General features: G+C 39.6%; 1 protein-coding gene across 1 annotated transcript; it reads right to left on the reverse strand.

Annotated features, from left to right (window-relative positions):
- Positions 1 to 14,774: 14,774 nt before the first annotated feature.
- On the reverse strand, positions 14,775 to 19,853 carry LOC105063349 (5-hydroxytryptamine receptor 3C-like). The gene is given in 11 exon segments (XM_010947858.3): positions 14,775 to 14,977; positions 15,091 to 15,305; positions 15,490 to 15,713; positions 16,078 to 16,238; positions 16,541 to 16,710; positions 16,980 to 17,089; positions 17,837 to 17,881; positions 18,311 to 18,444; positions 18,447 to 18,476; positions 19,777 to 19,813; positions 19,815 to 19,853. Coding segments are annotated over 11 exon segments (1,368 nt in total).
- Positions 19,854 to 26,702: the final 6,849 nt, after the last annotated feature.

The following is a 26,702-nucleotide window of genomic DNA, read 5'->3' on the forward strand; positions in this document are numbered from 1 at the left end:
TGGCCCCAAGTCTTTGGCTGCATTTTAGATTCTCAGTTTGGGGGAGTAGTGGATGGCATGTTGGAAAACCCAGAGCTGGTGTGTTAAGAATATGTAGATTATGACCTGCTGAATAAGGAGGCCCAAACCACTCACATTTCCTTTGCATCCAAGCTCCCACTTTAGAGAAATGAAAGCCCCTGGGGCCATTTTGATTGAAGTACTGGTTTCAATACACTCACACAAAGAAAGTAAGGTGACAAGGTTTACTACTTACAAATCCCAGAACAGGAGTTTCGATGAGCTGGGGGAAGGGCAGTCCTCTTTCCCAGGTCACCAGAGCAGGAGATAAGAGCAGGGTAGCAAGCATCTATTACTTATAAGATGGTTGGAGCAGAAGTCACTAATTTTTCATAGGCTCAACTCTGAGTGGTCATTTTAAGAGGTGCCTGAGTAAAAGCAAGGTGAGAATCCTAAGCTTGGGTCTTTATCTAAATGTCCAGAGTGGATGTGAGGAGGGTTGTCATACTGTAAGATGCTTAGGCAGCAACTCAAAATGACTATTTTCTCATCACAGATGGCCAGCTCAGACACATATCAGTCCGTAGTCTGGTTGCTAATGATGTCTGCAGATGTATGAAAAAAAATCTCTTTTTAGGAAAAAAAAAATGAGAATCTGTGTCTTTTGGTAACTTTGAGGTTATCAATTATAATCTTTCAGCCAATGTAGTTTTTTCCTATATATCTTTGATCAAATGGTCATCCAACCTTGTGTTGTTTAATATTAATACTTCCAGTGACACTGCTCATTACTTCTTAGATTATCCTATTTTATCTTTGAACAAAATCTCTGGTTATTTGAAGGTTTTCTTAAATCCAAATTTGCATTCTTGTAACTTATACCACTGGTATAATTTTTGCCTAGTAGAGAATAAAGAATTAGTTAATTCTATTTTCTGCATTGTGCCTTTCAACTATTTCGAGACAATTATGTGTAATGGAGAAATGTCTGAAAACATTAAACTTATGAAATTTTCAGTCCTCACTGTTCCTTCCCAATACAAATGTATGTATCTTCCTGTGGTCCCAAACGTCATTCCCTCTGTAACTCCTTCCGCTATTATAGACCTAGGGGAGGGCAAATACTACTCCCAGAAGAACATGACTTGTGGAAAATCTCTGCTGCGGTAGAACAGGGACTAAACCCTGCTCCGTCTGGCCTGATGGAATAAAGGAGAGAAGAGAAAAAGGGAGAGAAGCCCCCTCCCAATACACAGACACACACACACTTTGGTTCTCTGTGCTGAAATCTCAATGTGTGTGTGTGTGTGTGTGTGTGTGTATTGGGAGGGGGCTTGATAGGCTGAGAGAGAAGACAAAAGCAGAGGGGGCTGCTTGACTCATCTGGGATCCTGGAAAGGGACTGCCATTCCTTGTGGCCCCAAAATGACACATGAAAGCTGTTGGAATACAGAATGGTTAGGCAGAGAGAGCACCTGGGTTTCTGCTCTTGCACCTCCCTCTGTCCCTAGGAGGGCACCAGAAATTTCTCTGTGCCCTGCATGGAAGGTGGGAGAAGAGCTCACAGAGGAGACATGGAGCCAGAAATAGACAAAGGCCAGATGGAGGCCCTGGGTGAGGCCCAGAGGGGTCTGCAGTGGCAGTGATTGCTACGATGGATTCCCAGCTTCTAGGTAGGTAAGGCCATTTTCTGCCAGACCCAGGAATCTTAGCGTATCTTGTGGTCTTCGGGAAGAAAGGAATTCACCCAATGGGTACCACAGGTGAAATCTGTGGTGAGTTCTTGGTGCAACTACCTAGCCTCAAGTGGCTTTTAAGAGTCAAGTTTGAGTTTTTTGAAAACATACCATAAAGCACACTTAAGAAGGCCTGAATGGCAAATTACCACTCTTTTTGCACCAATGTAAATAAATAGTGAAGCAAAATGTTATGAGACCAGTCTTATTTTGTGATCAAGAATAATTTTCCTTTGAGATTATTTTTGATCAAAAGGGAGGAGATTATAAAAAAAACTGCTTCAGTGAGAAACTATGCATTGTTTGGAGTAACTATTCCCAGTTATCTGATTCTAGCCCTGTTCATTGCCTTTAAATAATTCTGAAGCTCTTTTTAAATTACAGGTAACTGAGGAATATTATCAAAGACAAAAATCAAACAATTAAGAAGATTGATTTTATTCCAGCTACTGTAATAGGAAGATCATCCAGATCTGTGGATCAGAGTACCTCGGCAAGGTGGTTTCGCCTTAGACTTTTTATAGGGAGAAGTAGACAAATAATAGGTGGAATGATTTATAGCCGGGATTGTTTTTTAATCAAGGGACGTCTTAGTCAGTTGAATAGGAAACGTTTACTTCCGTGTCTAGCTAGTTTCAGGGGATAAACAGTGCTAATCTCAGTTAATCATTCATGTGACAAAGAGCTGGTGGTTGGAGGCTCTGTGCCTGGCCTTGTCGACTGGGCTCAGGCAAAAGGGGAAAAGTTTGTGTTTGGCCTTGTCACAGGTAAACAAAGGAGTTGTGAGAAAGAGTGGATAGTGAGTCTTCGCTAAGTCACGTGGGGAAGGCTGGTTCATTGCAGTCAGCCATTTCCTGGAACACAAAAAGGTGGTGGTGGAGGGTTTCTGAAAGCAAAAGATTTGCGGGGGGGGGAAAGCTTCTTAACCATTGTTGTTTTCTGGGAACACAGGGCCCAGGTAAAGTTCAACACTGTCAAAATTCAAACTCTGTCTCATCCTATAGAGCTCTGGTGGACTTCTCTCTGTCCTGTGGAAAAATTGCCTTTATTTGCAATTCAGTATCTTTTCTTCATGTAAATTTGAACCAGTTATAACATCTGCCTGCTTCTCTCATATTGTGTGAGTTCAATCAATTTTTTAAAAGATTTATTTTCTAAATTCTTATTGGGATTGATGTATTACATTGTGTAAGTTTCATGTGTACATGATATTTGTACTTCTATATACTCTACAGTGTGCTCACCACCAAAAGTTTAGTTTCCATCTGTCACTGTAGAGTTGATCTGTTTTACCCATTTTGCCCTCTCCCTCAACTCTTTCCCTTCTGGTAACTACTACTCTACTCTCTGTGTCTACATGCTTGTTTTTGTTTGGTTTGGTTTCTTCATTTATTTTGAGTTTTTGTTTATTAGTTTTTAATATTCCAGATATGAGTGAAATCATCCAGTATTTGTCTTTTTTTTTGTCTGAGTTATTTCACTAAGCATAATACCCTCAAAGTCTCTCCATATAGTCACAAATGGCAAGATTTCATCTTTTTATGGCTGAGTAGTATTCCATCATATATAAATACCACATTTTCTTTAGCCATTCATTTATTGATAGACACTTAGTTTGCTTCCATATGTTGGCTATTATAAATAGTGCCATGATAAATACAGATGTGCATATATCTTTTTGAATTAGTATTTTCATAGTCCTTGAATAAATACCCCAAAGTGGGATAGTTGGATCATATTGTAGTTCTAGTCTTAATTTTTTGAGGACTATCCATACTCTCTTCCATAGTGACTGCACCAATTTACATTCCCACCAAGAGTGTATAAGATTTTCCTCTTCTCCGCATCCTCTCCAACACTTTAATTTCTTGTCTTTTTGATAATAGCCAATTTTGTAGGCATGAGGTGATATCTCATTGTGGTTTTGATTTGTATTTCCCTAATAATTAGTGATGCTAAACATCTTTCCATGTGCCTATTAGCCATCTGTATGTCCTCTTCGAAAAAAATCTTTTTAGTTCCTCTGCCCAGTTTTAAACTGGGCTGTTTGTTTTTGTGTGTTGAGTTGTATGAGTTCTTTATATATTTTGGATATTAACCCCTTACTGGATATATGATATCCAAATATCTTTTCTCATTCAATAGGGTGTCTTTTTGTTTTATTGATGGCTTTCTTTGCCGTGCAGAATCTTTCTAGTTTGGTGTAGTTCAATTTGTTTATTTTTGCTTTTGTTTCCCTTGCCTGAGGAGACATCTAGAAAGACATTGCTAAGACTGATGTCAAAGAGCTTATTACCTAAGTTTTCTTCTAGGAGTTTTATGGTTTAAGGTCTTATATTCAAGTCTTTAATCTATTTTGGGTTAATTTTTGTGTGTAGTGTGAGATAGTGGTCTAGTTTCACTTTTTTGCATGTGACTGTCCAGTTTTCCCATCACTAGTTATTAAAGAGATTAGCCTTTCTCCATTGTATATTTTTTGCTCCTTGGTTGCAAATTAATTGTTCACATTTTTGGGGGTCTATTTCTGGGCTCTCAATTCTGTTCCATTGATCTATGTATCTGTTCTTCTGTAAGTTCCATGATGTTTTGATTACTACGGCTTTGCAGTATAGTTTGAAATCAGGAAATGTGAGACCTCTAGCTTTGTTCTTTTTTCTCACAGTTGCTTTGGCTATTTGGGGTCTCTTGTGGTTCCATATAAATTTTAGAATTATTTGTCCTACTTCTGTGAAAAATGTCCTTCTGATTTTAGATTGCTTTAGGTAATATGAACATTTTGACAATGTTAATCCTTCCAATCCATGAGCATGGAATATCTCTCCATTTCTTTGTGTGTTCTTTAATTTCTTTCAGCAATGTCTTACAGTTTTCAGTGTACAGGTCTTTCACCTCTTTGGTTAAAATGATTCATAGGTTATTTTATTCTTTTTGTTGCAGCTGTAAATGGAATTGTTTTCTTCATTTTTCTTTCTACTAGCTCATTATTAGTGTATAGAAATACAGCAAGTTTTTGTATATTAGTTTTGTATCCTACAAGTTTGCTGTATTTGTTTTTAATTTCTAATAATTTTTGATGGAGTCTTCAGGGTTTTCTAATATATATATAATCATTTCATCTGCAAATAGTGACAGTTTTACTTTTTCCTTTCCAATTCTGATACCTTTAATTTCTTTTTCTTGCCTAATTGCTCTGGCTAAGACTTTCAATACTGTGTTCAATAAGAGTGGCAAGAGTGGGCAACTCTTGTTCCTGATATTAGAAGGATAGCTTTCAATTTTTCACCATTAAATATAATATCAGCTGTGGATTTGTCATATTTGGCCTTTATTATGTTGGGGTATATTCCTTCTATACCCACTTTATTGAGAGTTTTTATCATAAATGGGTGTTTAATCTTGTCACATGCTTTTTCTGTGTTTATTGAGATGATAATATGGTTTTTACTTTCATTTTGTTAATGTAGTGTATCACGTTGATTAATTTGCAGATGTTGAACCATCCTTGCATCCCTGGAATAAATACTACTTGATCATGGTGTGTGATCCTTTTAATATATTTTATTTGGTTTACTAATATTTTGTTGAGGATTTTTGTGTCTACATTCATCAGCATTGGCCTATAATTTTCTTTTTTTGTGTGTTTTCTTTGTCTGGTTTTGGTGTCAGTGATGTTGACCTTGTAAAAGGAGTTAGGAAGCATTCCTTCCTCTTAAAATTTTTTTGGGGGGAAGAGTTTGGGAAGGCTAAGTATTAAATTTTTTAATGTTTGGTAGAATTCACCTGTGGAGCTGTCTGGTCCTGGTCTTTTGCTTTTTGAGAGCTTTTTGATTACTGTTTCAATCTCTGTACCTGTAATCAGTCTATTCATATTTTTTATTTCTTCATGATTCACTCTTGGAAGTTTTTATGATTCTAAGAATTTGTCCATCTCTTCTAGGTTGTCCAATTTGTTGGCATATAGAAGTTCATAATATTCTTATAATCCTGTGTATTTCTGTGGTACCTGTTGTTATTTCCTTTCTTTCGTTTCTGATTTTATTTATCAGAGCCTTCTCTCTTTTTTTCTTAATGAGTCTAGCAAAAGGTTTGTCAATTTTGTTCATCTTTTCAAAGAATCAGCTCTTTCATTGATATTTTCTATTGTCTTTTATAACTCTATTTCATTTATTTCTGCTCTGATCTTTATTATTTTCTTCATGCTACTAACTTTGGGATTCATTTGTTATTATTTTTCATGTTCCTGTAAGTGTAAGGTTAAATTGTATATTTGAGAGTTTTCTTGCTTCTTGAGGTAGACTTTTATTGCAATAAACATCCGTCTTAGTACTGCTTTTGCTGTATTTCATAGATTTTTGGTGTGTTGAATTTTCATTTTCATTTGTCTTCTGGTAATTTTTGATTCCTCCTTTGATTTCTTTGTTGACTCAGTAGTTGTTCAGCAGCATGTTGTTCAATCTCCACATATTCTAATGTTTCATTTAAGGCCATTATTTCCTTGTTGACTTTCTGTCTGGATGACTTATCCATTGATGTAAGAGGGGTGGTAAAAGTTCTTTACTGTTATTGTGTTGCTGTCAATTTCTTCCTTTATGTGTTAATAATTGTTTTATATATTTTGATGTTCCTATGTTATGTGCATATATATTAATCGCTGTTATGCCTTCTTGATGAATTATCCCCTTTATCATTTTATATTGTCCATAATTGTCTCTTGTTACCTTTTTTGGCTTGAAGTCTATTTTGTCTGATGTGAGTACAGCTACACTCATTTTCTTTTGGCTGCTATTTGCTTGGAGTATCATCTTCCATCCCTTCACTTTTAGCCTATGTTTGTCTTTAGAGCCGAGATGAGTCTCCTGGAGGCAGTATATAGTTGGATCTTGTTTTTCAATCCATCCAGCCACTATGTGTCTTATGATTGGTGAATTCAATCCATTTACATCTAGGGTGATTATTGATAAGTGAATACTTACTACTGCCATTTAATCTTTTGTTTTCTGGTTGCTCTATATCTCCATTGTTTCTTTTCCCTTGTATTTATCTCTGCCATTTTGGTTTGGTGGTTTTCTACGATATTTCTCTCAATTTCCTCTTTTTAAAAAATGTGTCTTAACTCCATTTTTATGTTTTGTGGTTACTTTGAGGTTTGTATAAAGTGTATCATAGATAAGATAGTTATTTTCTGCTGATAGCATCTTATCTTCATTTGCCTATACAGCTTCCATCTTTTTACTCTTCCCCTTCTATTTTTTTGTTCTCTCAAATTATCCCTTTTCATGTTATTAGTTTGTTATCAAATTGAAATAGCTGTAGTTATTTTTATGCTTTTATCCCCCTTTTAACCTTTATGCTGTAACAAAGTGTTTAAAAACCTATTCTGGTAAAGAGTTACAGTTTTCTAATTCTGTCTATTTATCACCTTGCTCAAACTTCTATATTCTTTTGCTTTTTTTATTTATGGTAGAAGAGCTCCTTTCAACATCTTTTTTTTTGTAAGGAAGGTCTAGTGTTGATGAATTCCCTCAGCTTTTGTTTGTCTGGAAAAGACTTAGTTTCTTCTTCATATCTCAATGACAACTTTGCTGGATAGAGTATTCTTAGGTGAGTTTAATCTTTCAGCATTTTGAGAATGTCATTCTAAGGGGGAGGGTACAGCTCAAGTGGTAGAGTGTGTTCTTAGAATGCATGAGGTCCTGGGTTCAATCTCTAGTACCTCCGTTTAAAAAATTAAATAAACCTAATTCCTCCCCTCTCCCCTCGACAAAATGGAATGTCATTCTACTCCCTCCTGGCCTGTAGAGTTTTTTTCTGAGAAATATGCTGATAGACTACTGAGGGTTCCTTTGTAGGTCACCATTCTTTTTTTCCCTGGCTGCCTTCCTTTGTCATTGACTTTTGACATTGATTTTAATATAATGTGTCTTGGAGAAGGTCTTTTTGCATTGAGGTAAGGAGGTGTTCTCTTAGTTTCATGAACTTGTGTATCCAGTTCCTTCCCTAAGTTTGGGAAGTTTTCAGTTATTATTTCTTTAAATAAACTCTGTTCCCTCTTCCCTGTCTTCTCTTTCTGGAATACTCATTTCCCTAATTTGCCCTTCCTAAAAGAGACAGGTAGCTCTTATAGAATGTTCTCATTTTTAAAGTATCTTATTTCTCTTTCCTCTTCCATTTGTTTCATTTCTAGATTTCTATCTTTGATCTCAATAATTCTCTCTTCCATATGGTTGCTCTATTGTCAAAGCTTTCTTATGCATTCTTTATCTTGTTTATTAAGTTCTTTAGCCCCAGAATTTCTGTTTGGTTCTTTTTTGAGTTTCAGTCTCTTTGTTAAAGTATTCCTTCTGATCATTACTTATATTTCTGAGCTTATTAAACTATCTTTCTGAGTTTACTTATACCTTGGTGAGTTTCCTCATGACAGTTATTTTGAATCCTCTGTAAGTTAGATAAGTATACTGTGATTTTAAGTTTGATTTCTGGAGAATTGTCATTGTCTTTTTGTGGTATGGTGTTGGCTATGATTCTTCATAATGCTGGATAAACTATTCCTCTGCCTGCACATTTGAAGTAGTGACAGGTTAGAGGCCCTTCTTTTATTTTCCAGTAGGTGGCGCTATAGCACACGGTTTTGGTTTCTCAACCTGGGCTGCCTCTGGTTTTACTTGTCACCACTTTCCACCCTCCATCTCTGTAAGAGATGTGGCCCTTTGCCTTTGTTTTAGTTTCATGTGCCTCTGGGGTCATTGTTGCCTTGCTTCTGCCATTCCACTGTCATTGCCTCCTGGTGCACTGAGATGGTGGGCTCTTCCCTTGCCACTGGGATCCCCTGAGTCACCATATCCACTGCAGTAAGAGGGGAGAGGAGGGAGGGAGGTGGCTGGGTGGGGGGGCTGGATCACGTAGGTGCCTCTGCCTTGCTGGTGCTTTAAGGTTCATGGGCTCTGCCACTGTAAACGGAGGGGCAGGGGCAGGGGTCATGGGCACCTTAGTGGCTGGAGGGTTGGGGTCTCAGGCCCCACTACTGTTGTTGCCCATTTACCTGTGGTTGCTGGGGCTGCCAAAGTCCTGTGTCACTTCTCCTGCTTCTACCAGGCTCTCTGGAGCTGCGAACTCAACTGCCATGGTGGGAGGGCCAGAACTGCAGGCACTGACCCTGCTGTTCCCTCAGTTCTGCCTCCTCTGTGTGTTCCAGCCCACCTACCTTTAGATGTGCAGATGTTTGGAGTTCTCCAGTGTCCCGGTGTGTCAGGCAGAGGCACCTTTGTTGAATTGTGGATATTGTACTCTCTGTAGATTGAAGGGGAGAGATGAAGGGAGTTTTTGACTCCACCATGTTGCTGACGTTACCCAATCAATTCTTTAATATGTATTCCTTTTTATATTTGTATGAGAGTCATGATTTTGCCTTTTTTCTGGATATTGTCTTTAAACAACCCCTAGAGCTTATTCGGATTTCACCAGTTAAACACATATCGATTTGTGTGTGTGTGTGTGTGAATAAGCCAGTTTCTGAGGGTTCCAGTGAGAGACAAGGAAATCATGAGAGCTTTGGAAAATCTTTTGGCTGATGGTGGCCACAGTGAAGACTGACACCCTGACGTTAAGAGTTATCAAATAGAGTGAAGTAGGATAAGACCTTTGGTGGGCATCTTTCTGGATTCAGAGTCTAATGCTTTGTTTTTCATGGTCAAGAATTACAATTTCTGCATTCCTTGGCCATGACTTGGATGTGCTAAAACAAGATTAAGAGTTAGACAAAATTGGGTTCAGAGTGGTTCTACTACTTACTTGCTATGTGATCCTGGGGAAGGATCTTATTCTCTTTCTACCTGGGTATCCTTATCTGTAAACTGGGAATAAGGCTAGTATCTACCTCATAGAATTGTTGTGAGGATCAAATAACATATGACTGTAATAGACTTGACATATAGAAAGTACAGTTGACCTTTGAACAACTCAGGAACTAATGGCAGCCGCCCTCTGTGCAGTTGAAAATCTGCTTGTAACTTAAGATCGGCTCTCCATATCCATGGTTCCTCTGTGTCTGCAGTTCCGAATTGGCAGATTCAGCCAACCCCAGATTCAACCAACCTTGGTTTGTGTAGTACTGCAGAATTTACTATTGAACAAAATCTGTATAACTGGACCTGCTCAGTTCAAACTCATGTTGTTCAAGGGTCAGCTGTACTCAGTGAATGATGGCTATTATTATGAAAATAATTTTTCTATGTCCAAATCAAGGAAAGGCCTAAACTAACAACCTTTTATTGAAAACAGCAGAAGCCACTATGTCTCTGTTTTACTTTAGACCCATCAATACTCAAACATGCAGAATTCTTGTCCTCAACAAGGACCAATGGAATAATAGTTCATAAACTCATCAACTTCAACACACCAGGTCAATGATGAAAATCACAGGTGCATGTTAGTTGATACTTGTTCTTTGTTTTCTTTGCAACTTTTATTTTTTTTTATGTAACTATGTCTTTTTAAAAACTAATTAATTAATTTAATTGAAGTATAGTCAGTTTACAATGTTGTGTCAGTTTCTGATATGCAGCATAATAGTTCAGTCATACACATACATAAATATAATAGTTTTCTTATTCTTAACTATGTCTTTTAATAAAGGCAATTCACTGCATCTATGAATGTACTTTTATTTATAGATTTTATAAGGCTCTTCATATAAATAATTTTACAAATCAGAAAAAAAAAATCTAACAATGTGTCCAAATTCTAGTCAGGAAGTTATGGGCAATGTAGGTATCTGTGCATACTATGCTGTTTTGATGTACCCTAGGGTCACTCAGAGGGGTCTGGTAGGATTCCCACTAGTGGGTGGTGAGGGACTCGAATCCAATTCCTTTCTTCAGGTCTTCCCTTCAGGTCTTGCCTTACAAATCACTAAGGACCTGCTAATTTAGGATTGCTAAAATGAGGCATTTGTAAGCTAAAATTCACGTATTGCTCAAGTGTCCTCAGGATTCAAATTTGGCATTCTACTAAGATCCTATATTCTCTGGGAAAGATAAAAAGCTCCTGCCTGCAGACAGACATGGGGACTGTTGGAATTCTCTCAGTTCTCAGGGCTTTTCATCATCAATGTGTTAGCAGCGTTGACCTGAGGTGGTTGAGTTGTTATTATTGCTTTTTAATAATGAAGCGCTAGTTTTGTTTTATCATTATCTATTCAGTGTCCTGTGGATTGTTTGATTTCCCCCTTCAGGGTGTTGCAATGCATATTTTCATCAAAAGTACCTTTGCTTAAAAAAAGTAGTTTTGCCTTGTAGTTCAGGAATGTATACCTTATTGTAAATCCACTTATAAAATGGATGTATACAAATTCCCCCCAAATCTGCTTGTGTAGTGATATTATATTGGTGATGAACTTTCAGAGAGTGTAAGCTAGGTACATAACTTTAGTATAATATCAAGACAAGTGTAATAAAAATATTGCCTATTTTAGAGTTTATAGGGCATTGTTTTCTAATTTAAAAGACACATGTAAGCTCATATTTTCTTATGTAGTATATACTAAGCCAATCCATATGTAATTATAGCAATGTTTGCTGTAATTTTAATTTTCTTCCTTTTCAATTCTGTATTATCAGCAGTTCTTATTCGAGTGAGGCATTATGCATGGGTGAGTAAGACGAATTCTATGATCAAAACTCTTTGCAAGATACTGTTCTAAATTCTTTTAGTGGATTATAAATGCTTAGCTTCACAATCCTTAAACATTACACATTAGCAGCAAAATAACCAACATGGGACTCTTCTTCCAATTTCTCACTTTGCTCATCCAAAGGTCCTGGCTACCCTGATCTACCTCCATAAATGCGGAGCTGTCTCTCATGCTTCATCCTAATGTCTCCTGATGATATATCAGTATGATATCCCAGGACACATCTCATCATTATCTCCTCATTCATTTCTCAGCTGGCACAAATGTCACTTTCTCAGAGAGGCCTTCCTGGAACATCCTGTTAATTTTTGTGTCATTCTCTGTCCTATTACCCTGGGTTTTTTTTTTTTTTTTTTGGTTTTTTGTTTTGTTTTGTTTTAGAACAATTACTAGTATATGAAATCATTTTACTTAGTCTGTTACTTTAGAAAATCAGTCTCCTCTTGTCTTATTCATTGCCATATCCTCAGCACTTGAAAGAATGTTTAGTATGTAAGTAAGCTCTTAGTAATGATTGGCTAAATAATGGATAAGTGCTTTTCTCAGTCATTCATTCCATGTTGTTGTTCTGGGGACCGGTGATTGGATGGTCCATTGAAGCAGAAGCCCTCATTTAAGCCTAATGGCATGTTGCACTGCCAGCTGACCAGTGGGGATTATCAGCTACCCCAGCCTTGTATTTAGTTCTTCAGTTGCAGAAAATGAAGCAGGGCTGCTATTCTTCATTGCATCCCCCAACCTCCTCCATCCCCTTGGGAAATAGTCCAAAGCTCTGGGAACTCGTCTTAGGTGTAATGTCTGAATCCCTGTCTCTTATCAAGGAGCCTGAGCTGGTCTGGCTGTGAGGGTTTTACATGATTAGAATTGGTGGAAGCTGTGTGTGAACTGAAGTTGTGAGTGATGTCAACATCAAGGAAGCATGTAGAGCTGACAGGTGAGCAGGGAGCTGAGGTCCATGAGCCCCCAGTGAGTCATCCAAAGGTGGAGGAGGGCCAGGGGCAGACACACATGAAAGCTAAATATAGGGATCCAGGAGTCAGAGAGACGGGGAGATGGCAGTAGGGAGCAGCGGAATGAGAGAATAAGCAGGAAGTGGTGGGCAGAGAGAATTTTGTGGTGAGGTTATTTATTTTTTGTTGTCATTTAACACCTTTATTGAGATATAATTTATATGCCATAAAATTCACCCATTTGAAGCACACAAATCCGTGATTTTTTGTATATTTGCAAAGTTATGCAATCATCACCACAGTCTAATTTTAGAACATTTTTTATTATCCCCAAAGAAATCCTGTACCCATTAGCATTTATTCCTCACTCACCTGCCCCTTTACCCCACCAAGTCCTAGGCAACCACTAATCTATCTTCTGCCTCTGTAGATTAGCATATTCTGGACATTTCATGTAAATGGGATTATATAATATGTGGTCTCTTGTGATTGGTTTTTCTTTTACTTAGCATTTTTTCAAGGTTCATTTATGTTGTAGCCTGTATCATGTGCTTCATTTCTTTTTATGGCCAAGTATTGTGGCCAAGTAATGTTCCACTGTATGGATATATAACATTTTTTATCCATTCATCAGTTGATAGACACTTGGGTTGCTTCCACTTTTTGGCTGTTATAAATAGCATCACTATGAACATTTGAGTACACATTTTTGTGTGAACATATGTTTTCATTTCTCCTGGGTGTATATCTAGGAATGGAATGGCTAAGTCCTATAGTAATTCTGTATTCAATACTTTGAGGAGCTGCCAGACTGTGCGCCAAAGTGTCTGCACCATTTTGCATTCTACTGGGGGCTATTTCTGGCAGATGGTTTTATGAGTTTGTTCTGGACACTTGAGCCGCCTGAGTACTACGAGAATGAGCGTGTTGGGATTCTGCTTGGATCCCACTATTCACTGCCACACAAACCCCTGGATCCCATGAGGCCCATTTGCTGTGATTTTGCCTAAATGTCACCCCGGAGGTATATTGTGACCAGTCACATCCCTCCATCTGTTCACACATTCTGCTCACTGCCTCCTCCACATGAAGCTCTCCTAACCCCTAGTTCAGTAGTTCCGGCTCTGGCTGCACATGATCACATGGGGAGCAGTCAGACATACCAAAGCCAGGGCACATGCCAAAGTTCTGATTTAATTGGTCTGCGGTGAAGCCTGGGCATTAGGATTTTTTTTTAAAATCTCCTCAGATAATTCTGACATGCAGCCAGGATTGCTCCAGCTAGAAGAATCCTTTCTCCTCACCTCTATAGCAGTTTCTCTTTCATGGCACACAACAAAATTTTAAAAACATGTTCTACATTTAATTGAAATCATTTACCATATGTATTTTATTTCTTCAGCTGTGCCGCAAGCTCTTTGAGGACAGGCCTTGTGCTCGATTCTGCAAGTCTCTAGTAGGGTTACCCAAGGACATTTGTTTATAACCTCACCTGGGCTCAATAAAAGTTCATTAAAAGCATACCTGAAGCCTATCCCCCGCCAAAAAAACAACTAAAAATAGCAAGAACTGCATGACCTTGGACAAGTTACATAACCTCGGAGCCTCCCATGAAAGACTGGGTTACAACAGCCTCCAGCTGGCATTATTGTGGCATAATGCACAGGAGCCAGCCCAGCCACCCTCCTAAACTTGCAGCCCCCTCCCTATATTCCCGTTCTGCCTTCCCTGATTTGCTTTTTCTCCTTGGTGCTTAGCACATACTCTCTGTTTCACTTGCCATCTTCTTTACTGTCTCCACCCACCCTCAGTGTAAGCTCTTGTGGATAGAGATTTTTGCCAGTTTGGTTCACTGCTGTACCCTCAGAATTCAGAATAGTGCCTAGCAAATGCTCAATAATATTTGTTAAAATAATAAATATTTTAGCCTATTTTTAAACAGAGATTTCATCCCTACTCCAGTAACATGAGTTACTTTTTTAGTGAATATTTATAGCCTTAATTTTTAAGTTTTTTGGGGGTGGTAGTTTTTTTATTTTATTTTAATGGAGGTACTGGGGATTGGACCCAGGACCTCATCATGCTAAGCACAGACTCCACCACTGAGCTATACCTTCCCCCTGTAGTCTTTATTATAAAGCCTTCCTTTTCCAGTAAAAATTATATTTCTAATGTAATCACATAAATACTCTGAATTCATTGTTTTCTGGAAATATAATGTCATTTCTGAGAGTCTGCAGCAGTGGTTCTGTTTAAGCCCAAGGAGGGCTGGAGAAAGGATTGTGGACACATTTGGGACCATTGTACGCAGACTGGAGCAGAGGAACAGGGTCTGGGATGATCAGCTGAAGCCGAGGAAACCTGAACACCGAGTGTTCTTGCACTGTTAGAACTCTGCTGCTAGGTGTTCTGGAGGACGATGACCGTGGTGATGAAGGTGGCCGGGAAGAGCAGGTAGAGGCGGAAGAGCAGGGTGTCCATCACGCGGCTGAACTGCATCCACCAGTCAGCTAGTTGGGCCCTTGTCAGTCCTGAGCCCCCATTCGGCTCTGCCTCTCTGGATCCCAGCTCCTTCCCTCCTAGCTCCCCCGGCGCCTTCTGTCCTGTGAAGAAGACAGACTCAGCCATGAAGTGGGAAGGAGGCAGGATTAGAGAAGTGAGGGACTGGGAAGTTGGGCCTAGTGCAGGGAGTGTGGCCAGTGCAGACTTCCCTTACCAGGCAGGTGGGTGGGTGTGAGGCCTGGGCTCACATTTTCCTTCCAGAGAGCAATGGGGCAGCACTTCCTTGGGCTGGTGCAGCGCAGAAGCAGGGAATGGAGCCAGCGAGGCATGGGTGGGGGCTGGGTGGTGGCCAGGTGCAGCAGGTAGGTGATGAAGATGGTCTCCAGCAGGCTGACCACCATTAGCGACAGACACAGGGCAAAGTAGACACTTGGGTGGCAGGAAGGCGTACACTGAGTGAGTTAGGTCCAGAGGAACCACCAAGCCCCTCTTTCCTCTGTCTTACACAGAGAGCCTTTTCTAAGGTGACCACTTTCTCGCTTTGCCTCAGCTGCCTCTGCCAATCTAGCCAGTTCACCTGCCTACCCTGCCTCCTTTTTTTCCTTTTTCCAACAGTGGGATGGGGACCATACTGAGGAGGGAGGTGCCACTGGCAGGGAGTAAGTTGCTCATCGTGGACAGGAAGACTTTGTAGCCCAGCAGAAGTGTCATCTTGAATGGGGCACAGTTCCCAGTTTCTGCTGGCAGGAAGAAGCTGAGGGTGTCGATGGCCATCAGAAAACTATTGGGCACCAGAAAGTTGATAGCGTAGAGGGTGGGCCTGTGCCTTATGGCCACCTTGTGGGGAGGAGAGAGCACTGAGCCAGGGGAGGCTAGGAATAAAGGGAGACCAAGGGGATGATTCCACCCCTTCCTTCCTTGATGTCCTCACCCAAACAGGGCTCTTTCTGGGGCTGGATGAGGAGCAGCTTTCATATGGCTAACAGGACTCCCCATACTCAGCAAAGAAAACTTAGGCCAGAGCTGGTAGATTCAGAGAGGAGGGCTGCTTTGGGGGACTCGAGAGAGAGGAAGGCTGTGAGGGTAATGGTGCCTAGGGGCTTTCTGGTCTTAGGGCGAGAAGTGGGAGGCTCTGGGACTTAGAGGGGTCTAATGAGAGAGGTATGGTGGTGGACAGCCATGCCAGAATCTCTGGCCTTACACAGAACATGATCTGGTCAAAAAAACTGGAGCCCACAGACATCTTCGGGGTGGCCTTGTAGATGCACAGGAGCTCCCACTCCCCTTGTGTGTGGCCAGTGTCACGCGAGGTGTCCGTTATCTCCCACACTTCCTTGTCCATGCCCAGCAACATGTTTTCCACTGCAGGGGAGACAAACACTCACTTGGCACACATCTGTTCAGCACCCACTCTGAGAGAGATTGCCCACTAACATGACTTCCTTGCTGCCCAATTGCCTCCTTTCAATTCTGGGCTTTCTCAGGAAGTCTTGTCCCCTCCTATGTTCAACTCCTTCCCACCAAACCATCCACACACCCTCATTTAGCAAATACTCCTCTGTCCCTTTTTTATGCATTAAAAAAAAGACTTCTGTGTGCTTTTTTGTTGTCCCACTGGTTGACCTCATTTTTTACCCCATGTGAGAACCCCCACTGCAACTCACCTGTGTAGAGGAAAGAGCTGAAGGTGAGCATGTAGTTCTGTTGGTCAAAAGGAAAGTAGAAGATGTCCAGGCTGCAGATGCTGGTCACCCGCATTGGTTTGTTATATGCAATGCAACCGTCAATCGTCACATATGTAGAGAGGCCATCCGGGGTCTGATCCACATCCATGGTAAGTAACAGAAAGGAAGGGAGGCAGATGCTCTGGGTTTCACATCAGTTTAAATTTTGCCGTTAAGGCAGTACTTTCCCATGTTGCCACTCCACCATCTCTTCTGCCTACTGCTTTCTCATTTCTAGGGGATAAGTTGATGAGCTGCAATTGTGCTCCTCCCTGAAATAAGTTTTCAGTGGCCCAGGTGCCTGGGTTTGCCCTGCATTGCTCTGGCCTGCTCCTTGCAGAAGGGTCTTCCCCCAGCTCTCCCCCGCCCTGAAACCCATGATTCCACAATGAAGATGTCTGGGAGCCACAGGTTCTCAGCTGTCACAGTGAGTTTGTTGATATCACCACATTCTTCTGGGTCCCAGCTGATAGATGGGTGACTCCAGATCTAGAGCACAGGGCCCAAAGGGATGGTTATATCTGAAACCTGGAGCTAGTTTATGTCAATATCTCCTGCCCTTCCAGTCCCTTAAAAATACATACATATGTATGTACTTTTTTTCTAAATGTATGTACTATGGGTGTATGATAAAACTTCAACCATTCCAGAAAGGTATAATATAAAAAGTAATTTTCTGCCTCCTCAGTTCACTCCAACTCAATTCATACCCCCAACTCAGTCCCAATACTAACAGTTTCTTGTATATCATTCTAGGAAAAAAACAGATATTCCAGTATTCATTTTTATTTATACAGATAGAATCATACTGTGCACATTGTTATGCATTGTGCTTTGTTTGTTTGTTTGTTTGTTTGTTTATTAAACCACATTTCCTTTTAAACTCTGATTCCTCTTCCCTTTCTGGTGATAATGTCCCTCTTCTCTGGCTAACAAAATCTTATTGGCCTTTCACTTCCTGCTCAAAGGAACTCTTAAGCTAAGTGCTAGATACATTTGGGACTTGAAGCTGATTTAGGGGCTTCCAACTGTATTGCCCTCCTTCCTGTTTTATCCATCTGTCTTTCAAAGTTGATTGGCATTCCAGAAAGCAATTTGTCACCAGCACTAGCCCCATTCTGGTTGGATTTGGTATTCTCTTGGGCCCTGTCAATTTCAACAAAATGTGATTTTTGCAAACAGAGCCAGAAAATCAGACAAGGAGAAAGAGGGAAGAAGAAAGCTGAGCTTACATACCAACTTTAACCACAGAAATGACGTCCGCAGCTGAAGTTGTGCATACTGACAAAAAAGAATACCCATCCAGGATCATTACTGTCATGAAATTAGGTCCTAGTCTACCCCTTACCTTTGTTTCCTAAGTGGTCCCCTGTGACAGTTCAGCTTTTCAATTGCAAGTCCCAAAAGAAAGGTCAGAAAAATGCAGGTTGTATAGAGAATGGAGGGAAAAAACAGCAGGGGAGCCCACTGGGAATCTGTTTTTTAATAGGTTATTCCCATAAGAGCAAGACTCAAGGACAAATGGTCCCTACAGAAATGTCACTGCAGCATTCCCCTTCATGTCCCTCCACCCCAAAGGTGAACATCTAGCTTGTATAGAATCCATTCAGGGAACTCACTGCTCACCACCGGACAGGTGCAATGTTGGGCTGACAGGGTTCTTGCTTCCTGTTAGCAGCCTATGGGAAGAATGTAGGAGTCCAAACTCGCCACTTCCAGGGTGGCAGACAGGGTGAGGGAGATGTTGACGTGAGTGGAGATGCTATAGTTGATGACTGGACAGAAGTCTTTCTGGTTAAATATAGCCTGGAAGACAGCAGGGTCTACCCCATGCTGGTCAAAGCTGAGCAATTGATGGTGAAAGTGTTTGCCTTTCCTGCAGAGAGCAGAGACCCTGTGAGATGGAGTAGGGTTTTTGTGTTTTCTAAGTGAGAGGAATGCCAGGGCTGGGGCCTGAGAATCTCTCTTCAGAGAAACAAAATGTAGGCATGGGGTGAGCATGTGAGCCCCTCCTTCCTGTGCCAAGACTAACAAAGGCTACTTTCTTCCTGCCAAGGCTGGGGAGGATGGGCTGGGCTGGTAGGCAAATGGTGGAAGTCGATGTGGTGAGCTGAGTCAGGGCTCAGACCGTTCTTCCTGTGCTTTTGCTCCCATATAGGCCTACCCATATCTGTATGCAAACAGCCTCTCTAGGGAGGCCTGTGCCTTTCATAGTCTTAACTCTAAAGTTTTGGTTTTGTCTGACCATGCTTTTTTCTCTCTAGCTTATGATTCTACCTCACAGACACCAACAAAATTCCCCTAAAATTTTGTTTCTCAATATTCCCTTCCCACTTTCATGTTTTCTCATTTCCTAAAGGAAAAGTTTGGAGAGAAGTAAACATGAGTGTGGTGTAATATGGGTGGGGACTTAAGGAATGTAATATTCAGTGTGAGTTTCTTGACTACTTACAGTGTTCTGTGCTCTGTGACCTTCTTCAATCCAATGACTTCCTCCAAGATCTGTGGGAGGCATTTCCAGCATCTTCAGCTTGACAAGACCTCACTGATCATCCACTATGTGGTTGATGGAGCTGGATGATGAAACGTAAAAGCCCTTCTGGCCACCTCGCCTGCACCCCAAGCCCAGATGCCTCTGTGGCTATTCCTGTAGTCATAGCCCAGCAAGTTCTCTCCCGTTCCCGTGTCTCTTTTACTGTTCCCCCATACCACTTACTGCACAAGGCACACCTCCAAACTAAGGAGAAACATATCTCAGGGGAAGCAAATGTCATCCTTTCCCCTCCACATCCCCTCCTCTACAAGATCTCCCCAAGTAAGGTGGGGAAGGAATTATGTTACTGTCAACAGGACCCAAGCTACCCTGTTCATAGTTACTAATCTTGGTAGAAAGGGAAAGTTGAACATCATAAAGGGATGGGATCAGAGAGGTGGTAAAATGGGAGAATAGACAAGTTGGTTGATACTTATGCAGGCAAATAAGAAGGGGCTGCGTGTATCGATCAGTGAGAGGGGTTTTTCATCTGTCCCCAAAGGAAGACAAAACGTAGATACTACATAGAAAGGAAGTGTTTAACCCAGCTATTTTAGATGCTTTCTAGTTCTGGGGATGAGAGGGTTTTCAGATTTTTCCCAGAAAAGCATTCCTATCTTTCCCTGTTCTCTCCCCATCTTACCTTGAAGCATAGGGCTGACAATGAGGCAGACGAGGAATCTGCCCCCACCCTCCGATGGCAGACCACCCCCCTTCCATCCTCTTCTTCTGGACTCTTCTCTGGGGACTCACCTGGAGCCCCCAAACCCTGGAGCTTAAAGGAGTCTGGACCACACCTTGGTTCCTGGTTTTGAATACTGCTCATGACAGGTGACCACTCCTTGGTGAGAGGCTGTGGCCAGAGAGGTCACAGCAGAGTGTCCTGCTCTGACTCTGTCCAGGTGTGCTTTCTGGTCTCCAGGAGGAGAGGAAGTTGGGCCAAGTCTAGGAGAGAAGTATCTGTTTAGCAGCCTTGTCTAGATAAGTGGTTTTGAATCTGAGTTACAAGGACCTTTCAGAGAAAATGCGGGACTTGGGAGATGGGGCAGGTGAGGTCATTGATAAAGGGTCTCATCAGGTCCTTCTGGAACTAAATGTGCCTCAGAGAAAGGGAGTGGACCCCTGGGAAGGGGATGGGTATTCTCTCTTGTGGTGGGGACACTTGCTAATTTTGCAAGGCAAGACCATGTAATTATTTTATTGCAGACCTAAAAATATATCCTTTACCCAGCTATGGACATTAGGGATTACTGTCAGTACTGGTTAAGATGCTTGCTTGAGAAGTTAAGCTCCTTTTTTGTGACATAAACCTAACAGAATCCTGTCCCTGCAGCTAGCACCACCATCCAGATCTGCATCATCCCTCATCTGTACTATGGGAATAGCTTCTTCACAAGGTTTCCTCTATCCAGTTTCCCCCAATCTAATCCTTTATTTTGCCATTTCCCCTAAAACAGGACTCTCCTGCTTATCCTTCTTTATCTAATGTCTCTAAGGACCTGCACCCTGGCACCATCAAGTAATGTGTGTGAGTAGCAAAATCATTTGATAAGCTTTTTTAAAATACCTGCACTCACACCATCCCACTCCAGTGGAGGGCTGTGTGTTTATTTAAAAGCTCCCCAGATGGTTCTGATTCACACTCACTTTGTTGAAAACCTTTGAGCTGGGCTATATTGAGATACCACAATCACTTGATATTGATACACTTAAGGTACAGAACATTAACACCAGGATCTTTCATGTCACCCTTTTATAGCTACAACCACCTCCTTCCCCATTCACTCCACCACTTGGCAACCATTCATTTGTTCTCCATTTCTATACTTTTGTCATTTCAAGGATGTTATACAAATCAAGTCATACAGATATAACCTTTTGGGATTGGCTTTTTTCACTCAACAAAATTCTCTGCAGCTCCATCCAGATTGTTACACATATCAGTACCCACCCCCTTTTCATTGCTGAGTAGTATTCCATGGTGTCGATGTACCACCATTTGTTTATCTGTTTAACTGGTAAAGGACTTCTAAGTTTTAAGGGAAAACACTTATTTCCTCTATTTTACCCACAGGACTTCAAACACCAAATATGTGGGGTTTCCCCCCTCACATCAAGCAATTCTGACATTAACTACCCAGGGTTAGTGCAGACCCCACAGGTAAAAGTCTCATCCCCACAAGACTGCTCCCTACTTCAGACACGTCACAAACCCAAGCTTCCCATAATTCTGAACAACTGACTATGAATTGGCGGTTCCCACAACCCCGTCCTCAGGTTTGACAATTTGCTTTAGTGGCTCACAGAACTCATGAAAATACTTTTGTTTACTGGTTTATTATAAAGTGCATAATAAAGGATACAGATAAACAGCCAGATGAAAAGATATACAGGGCGAGGTCTGGAAAGGTCCTGAGTGCCAGAGCTTCTGTGGAGTTGGGATGCACCACCCTCCTAGCCCCAGCATGTAGCTGTGTTTGCCAATCCAGAAGCTCTCCAAACTCCATAGTGCGGGGATTTCCTATGGAGGCTTCATTACATAGGCATGATCACTTACCAACTCAATCTCCAGCCCCTCTCCACTCTGCAGAGGCTGGGGATTGGAGCTGGAAGTCTCAAGTTTCTAATCATGGCTTGGTCTTTCTGGTGACCAGCACCCATCCTGCAGCTGTCCATGAGTCCACCGAGAGTCACCTCATGAGAACAAAAAGTGCTCCTATCATCCGGGGAACCCCAAGGGGTTTAGGAGGTCTATGTCAGGAACCAGGATCAAAGACTAAATACTAGAACAGAAGATGTTCCTAACACCCCTGTCACTCAGGAAATTACCAGGGTTTTAGGAACTCTGTGTCAGGAACTGGGAGGAGAGACCAAATATATTTTTCTTCACAGAGTTGTTTTCAGTTTTTGTCTATTATGCATAGAGCTGCTAGAAACATTTGCGTTCCAGTTTTTGTGTGAACACAAGTCTTCTGAAATAAACACCCAGAAGTGCAATTGCTGGGTTATATGGTATTTGCATGTACAGTTTTTTTTTTAAGGAAACTGCAATACTCTTTTCCAGAGTGGCAGTACCATTCTACATTATCACTAGCAAGGTGTGAATGATCCAGTTTTTCTGTATTTTTAGAAGTTTCAAATTTCAAGCAAGGATTTCTTAACACCCTAAACTCATAAGCATAAATTCAGCAATGTTGAAAATTTTAAACTTTTGTTCATTAAAGGACACTAAATATGGTAAGTCAAGTAACAAACTGGGAAAATATGTTTGCAACACATATAACTGATAAAATGATAATAGAAAGAATATAAAACATACCTATGAATAAAACAATAACAAAAACTCCAATCCATTAGGAAAATAGGCTGAAGACATGGACTGGCATTTTATAGAAGAGGAAACACAATCAATAAACAATAAGAAGATACTCAACCTCATTTACAATTGTGGAAAGTAAATGAACTTAAAACCACAAGAAGATACAATTTCAATAGATACAAGACTCAATAGATGGCAAAAATTTAAAAGCTTGATACTAGAAGTGTTGGTGAAGTTGTAGACCCACAGAAACTCCTACACACTGTGAGTGGGAGTAAAAACACTTTGGAAAGCAATTTGCTATGATTTCCTAAAATAGAATATGTGCACATTGTAAGAACCAGCAGTTCTACTCCTGGGTATATACTCTAGCAGAGCACTGTTAAATACATAGCTACTAGTCACATGTGGCTATCAAAATTCAGATGAACTAAAGTGCTCAATAGCCACACGTGGCTGGTGGCTACAGTATTAGTGCACATAGTTATATAATGGAATGCTATTATGCAGCAAAGTGTTGAATTAACTTTACCTTACCTATCAACACTGTTAAATCTCAAAAGCATAATATTGAATAATAAAAACAAGGTGCAAAATATATCCAGTATGATATGATATAGCCTGTATATATATTCTAGGATATATATATTTAAACAACAGATTGTTTAAAATATGTAATAGGCAGTAAAGTGAAAACAAAAAGTAAGAGAATAATAAATATAAAATTTAGAACAGTTATTACCTCCTTGGAGGAATGGGAGTTTGGATATGCTTGGGAAGTCCCTTATGGAAGACTTCAAAGACATTAGTGGTGGTAGGAGGGGACTTTTACTTTTCACTTTACACTCATATGTAACATTTATGTTTTTTCCCCTATGCACACATTTATAAAGTTGTTTTATTGAGGTATAATTGGCATAAAATAAACAGTTTAAAGACTCCACTTTGGGGGGAAGGTATAGCTCAGTGGTAGAATGTATGCTTAGCATGCATGAGCTCCTGGGTTCAATCCCCAGTACCTCCATTAGAACAAATAAATAAGTAAAAACCTAATTACCTCTCCTCCAAAAAAAATTTTAAGAAAGACTCCACTTTGACAAGTTCAGGATAATGAACATATCCATCATCCTCCAAATTTTCTTTGTTTCCCTTTGTAACCCCTCCCCCCTGCCCTTCTCCATCCCATCTGACCCCAGGAAACCACTGATGTGTTGCTATATGTTACTTTTATACTTCCTAGAATTATTGCATCCTTTCTTCTTTCCTTAAGTATCTATTTAAAGCAGTACATTTCCTTTGGAATGTTTATCTCCCTCAAGTTTTGTTACGCACTAGTTTCAATTCTAAGAAATTTTAAAAACTCAATTATTTATTGATTTTTGACCTATAAGTTATTTAGAAGCATACTTTTTAGTCTAATAGAAGAGGAGGAGGATTATTTTTTGATATTTGTTTCTAGTTTAATTGTGACTTAAGAGGCAGCACAAGAAAGTGATTAAGTGTATGAACTTTAAAGCTGGACTCCCTCAGTGCAAATCCCAGGTCCGCCATTTATAAGCTGTATGATCTTGGGTATGTTACTTAAGTTACTTAACCTGTTTGCCTCAGTTTCTTGATCTAGAAGATGGATGATAGTAATAACTCTTACCTCATCATGTTGTTATGAGGGTTAAATGAAGTGATAATTAGAAAATGCTTAGAACAATGCTGGTACATAATCAGCACCATGCAAGTGTTTGTTAATAATAATAATTTCAGAGAACACAGTCTGATTGCTACCAAATTTTGAGACTTACTTTATAGTCTATACATAGTTAATTTTTGTAAATATTCCAAGTGTAGAGTTCTATATATTCTTGTTAAATCTAATTTAATTGTATGGTTAAAGTCTATTATTTTTTCACTAATGTGTTATCACATTGAGATGTGTTGAATCTCCCACTACAATAATAGAACTGTCACTTTCTCTTTGTAATTATTTTCATCTTCACTTTATAGATTTTTGAGGCCATTTTATGAGATGCATTCAAGTTTATCATGTTTATATCGTCTAAGTGATTAAATATTTTATCATTATGTAGAGATTCTCTTTATTCTAAATAATTGTTATTGTCTTAATGACAATTTAGTCTGATATTGATAGAAGCATTCCAGCTTATGTTTAATTAGTATTTGCCTTACATATCTTTTCCTATAGGGTGGAATGAAAAGATGCTAATTAGTAACATGAAAACATATGAAAGTGTAAAATTTACTGGGAAAAGTAAATATACAGTTAAATTTAGAATACTCTAATATTATAATAGTCATGGATAAATCACTGATTATTATAAAGATTAAAAGGCATAAGTATTACAAATACGTACAATAATTTGTTAGTGACTACACAATATGAAAAAGATATAAATGTGACATGAAAAACATAAAATGTGGAGGGAGAGAGTATCAAAGTGTAGAGCTTTTTTAAACCCTATTTTTAAAAATTGAAGTCTGGTTGGTGTATAATATTATATAAGTTATAGGTATACAACATAGTTATTCACAGGTTTTAAAGTTATACTCCATTTATAGTTATATTCATTGTGTACAATATATTCTTGTAGTTTATTTTATATGTAATAGTTTGTACCTCTTAATCCCCTACCTCTATGTTGCCCCTTCCCCCTCCTCTCTCCCCACTGGTAACCACTAGTTTGTTCTCTGTATCTGTAAGCCTGTTTTTTTTTTTTTTTTTGTTATATTCACTAGTTTGTTTTATTTTTTAAATTCCACATATAAATGATATCACACAGTATTTGTCTTTCCCTGTCTGACTTATTTCACTTAGCATAATACCCTCTTAAGTTCATCCATGTTGCTGCAAATGGCAAAATTTCATTCTTTTTATGGCTAAGTAGTATTCCATTGTGTGTGTGTGTGTGTGTATGTATAACATCTTATAACTCTAAGATGTTTTATGTAAACCTCACAGTAACCACAAAGCAAAACCTATAGCAGATACACAAAAGATAAATAGAAAGGAATAAAAACATACCACTACATAAAATCATCAAATCACAAAAAAAAGGGCAAGAGATGAAGAGAGGAACTACAAAACAACCAGAAATAATTAACAAAATGGCAATGGTGATTTCATACCTGTCTATAATTACTTTAAATGTAAGTGGGATAAATCCTAGAGTCAAAAGACATAGATTGGTTGAATGAATGAAAAACAAGACCCAACTATATGCTGCCTATCAGACTTATGTAACCTTTAAGAACACACATAGACTGCAAGTGAAGGATGGAAAAAGGTACTCGATGCAAATGGAAGCCAAAAGAAAACAGAGGTAGCTGTATCAAACAAAGTAGTCTTTAAGCCAAACACTGTAACAAGCGACTAAGAAGGTCATTATATAATAGTAATGGAGTCAATTCATCAAAATGATATAACAGTTGTAAATATTTGTGTATCCAACATTGGAGCACCTTAATATATAAAGCAAATATTAACAGATCTGAGGAAAGAGACAGCAGTACAACAATAGTAAGGACCTTTAATACCCCACTTTCAACAATGGATAGATCATCCAGACAGAAAATCAAAAAGGAAACAGATTAGTGATTACCTTTGGATAGAATGAATGGGAGAATGATTGGGAGGGGCCCCGAAGTGTGTTTTCCCAGGAGTTGTTCTATTTCTTCACCTGGATGGTGGTTATACAGGTGTGATCAATTTTAAAAAATTATTGAGTGGTACACATGAGATTTGTCTTCTTTTTTGTATGTATATTATATTGCAATACAAAGTTTAATTTAAAAAATTGAATGAAGGAAGAAATACCTTTTTTTATTGCATAAGGTTTTGGCATGCCAGCTGTGTGTTGCACTTAATATGTTAAAATGTTGAGTTAATGATTCAAGATATTGCTTAAGAATTATTGAATATGGAAATAAGAAAGTACTTTGGGTGACTAAAGGTCTCAGACTGGCTTAAATAATACATTAAAGATGGAATCCAAGTGTAAGGCTGAGGAGATTGTAAAGAAAGTAGTTCTTGAACTCAAGATCCCTGAGAATAGGAATCTAAGCAGATCTTTCCTCAGAAAGTAAAAGGAAATAGGCAAGAAATGTGGTGGGTAACTTCTGTCAGAAGTAGGAACTAGGCAAACAGAACCACTGCTCCTTTGGCGTCTAGTGAAGATAGTGTCAGAATACTGTGGAGCAGGCAGTAAGAGAGTAAGAGGGAACTTGACATGGAAAATTTG

The sequence above is a fragment of the Camelus bactrianus genome, chromosome 1 (assembly GCF_048773025.1).
Source record: "Camelus bactrianus isolate YW-2024 breed Bactrian camel chromosome 1, ASM4877302v1, whole genome shotgun sequence".
NCBI classification, from domain to species: domain Eukaryota; kingdom Metazoa; phylum Chordata; class Mammalia; order Artiodactyla; family Camelidae; genus Camelus; species Camelus bactrianus.